At 33.4% G+C, this 2,194-nt stretch overlaps 1 protein-coding gene across 1 annotated transcript; it reads left to right on the top strand.

Annotated features, from left to right (window-relative positions):
- Window positions 1–36: 36 nt before the first annotated feature.
- LOAG_14875 (hypothetical protein) lies at window positions 37–565 on the top strand (the record flags this gene model as incomplete). Its single annotated transcript, XM_003150369.2, has 2 exons — window positions 37–143; window positions 424–565. 2 exons carry the CDS (start codon window positions 37–39, stop codon window positions 563–565), a joined length of 249 nt encoding a protein of 82 aa, XP_003150417.2.
- Window positions 566–2,194: the final 1,629 nt, after the last annotated feature.

Below are 2,194 nucleotides of genomic sequence, written 5' to 3' on the forward strand. Positions count from 1 at the left end.
GAAGGAATGTGAAGGTCAAAAAATAGGGGGGTCAATATGCATGCAGTTTGTGGAGATGGAGCAGGAACTACTCATATTGAGATTGGAAGAATCACTGAAGGATTTGTTCCATCTGACAATGTGGGAATTCATATTTTCATTAGGTAGTTTGATATTGCTTCAGTCAAGATTAGTCTGTTTTGTTTTTCCATCATTTACTTTTCATTATTTTGGAGGAGAAAAAGATTCTTAGATAGAAGCTTAAGATTCTGGATTTCGATGAAATGTATGAATTGTTAAAACTTTCGAGTAGGTGTAGGAAGTTTACCATGAATGTGGTCATTGAAGCTGCAAGTCTGTCATTTGAAAAACATCGATGGCGGCAAATATTACTAGCATTATTACTAGGCCGTAGAAGGGATTGGCTTATTTGTTGTGTTGCAGAAGCGCAATAAGCCGCATCAGTAATGCGATGTGCAAAACAAAAAACAACAACACATCACAACCGATGCAGCGATTGTCGCCAATGCCATTTTCAGGGGACGAGAATTTTACGAGAACAGGCAAGAGAGTGACTGTGTCATGACTTCGCATCTAAATGATTTCAGTTACAGCAAGAGCTTTCTTTTATACGGAATCTGACGGTGAATCCTATTGGTTCAAATCTATCATCGACTTTTACATCAGCAGGCAAAGATGAATAAGCAACGCCCTTTCTTTAATTACCATTCTCTGTTGAGGTATGAGTACCTGAAGTACCGCAGAGAGACAAGGACACTTGTATTCTAAAATTAACATATTTTGATTCCCTTTTATGTCTCTCACATACATTAATACAATCGTTGTTTGTGCTGCAAAATTTCTCCATCATAAACGGAAGAAAGTCAGAAACAGAAAAAGAAGTCAAACGGAAGGAAATCAGAAAATTGAAAACAATGGATTGAATTGTAAATTGTTTCGTGAAATGGGCAATAACTCGTAAAATAATGTGAACAAGTGGTTTATAAAAGATAAAACGAAAAGAACAAAACATTTCCGGTTTACGTCACATTCATCCAGTCGATCCCTTTTCTTTTTAGATTTCCATAATTAAACAAGTGATTTTCATGCGACAATTGATAATTTCAAAACGGTTTGCATTGCTACTGCGTGTGAACTACGCCATATATTTAAATTTCATTGAGAATTTTTCACTTCAAGTCGTTGAATAAACCAATTTAAGTTTTAATAATTGAAGGAATTCCTGAAGCCATTAAAAATTCGCTTACAAAATTTTTCTTACTGTATTGGCAATTCTTGTTCAACGTGCTTTTCTAATTTATTTAAAGTTTCTTTTTCTTAAATGTTTCTTATCCCAGTTAAAATGGCAATATCTTTATAGCCTTTCAAACTTTAATTGTAAAATTGTTACATAAAGTTTAACCTATCATCATAAACAAACTGTTTCTTTCATACAAATAATAAATTGTAAAGTTACGGTTTACGGTACTTCTCATATGGCAATATTTTTTCCCCAAAAAGCAATTCATCAAAGGATTCGTCGGTATTACCTTTTGAAAGTGACCAGATTATCTGCACTGGAAAATACTTCTTTGGAATGTCACTTTCGAATTTTGAATGATACATTTGGGTTAAATACTTTTACTGCCTAATAGAAAGGTTTATCAAATAGGCAGGGAGAGAGAGAGAGAAAGAAAGAGAGAGAGAGATGAATCAAATTCAGATTTGAGATGTTGTCGATATCGAGTTAAGGAAAATATAATTAATTGGGAATTGCATGACCTGAATCTGCTTGTCAGTTACTTTCCATTCCTCATTTAAAAATGTTTACACTTAAAGTAAAGGTCAAACACAAAGTTATCGATTTTTCGATAAAGGGACCGAATAATAGAAAGTTCACCAAATCGTAATCGTTTTTAAGTTCTTATATATATGTCTTCAAACATTTTCACTTTGATTTCTTTACTGTTTCCAAACTTATTTTGCATTTATTAATGAAACGCAATTAGATCAAAGCTCAGAAACCAGTTAATTTGAATGACAAACGATTACGCAAACATACTTCTTTAGGAGATGAAAATCGGGCTGTCTTTGGTGAGGAATTCATGGTTTCGTCTTGTTGCTAAATTAAGATATACTATTCTTCTTCCGGAAAAGATAGTTTCTTTCATTTTATCCAACTGAAGGATAAATTAGGCATTTCTATGACTGTAGG

This window comes from Loa loa, assembly GCF_000183805.2.
Source record: "Loa loa unplaced genomic scaffold supercont3.800, whole genome shotgun sequence".
NCBI lineage: Eukaryota > Metazoa > Nematoda > Chromadorea > Rhabditida > Onchocercidae > Loa > Loa loa.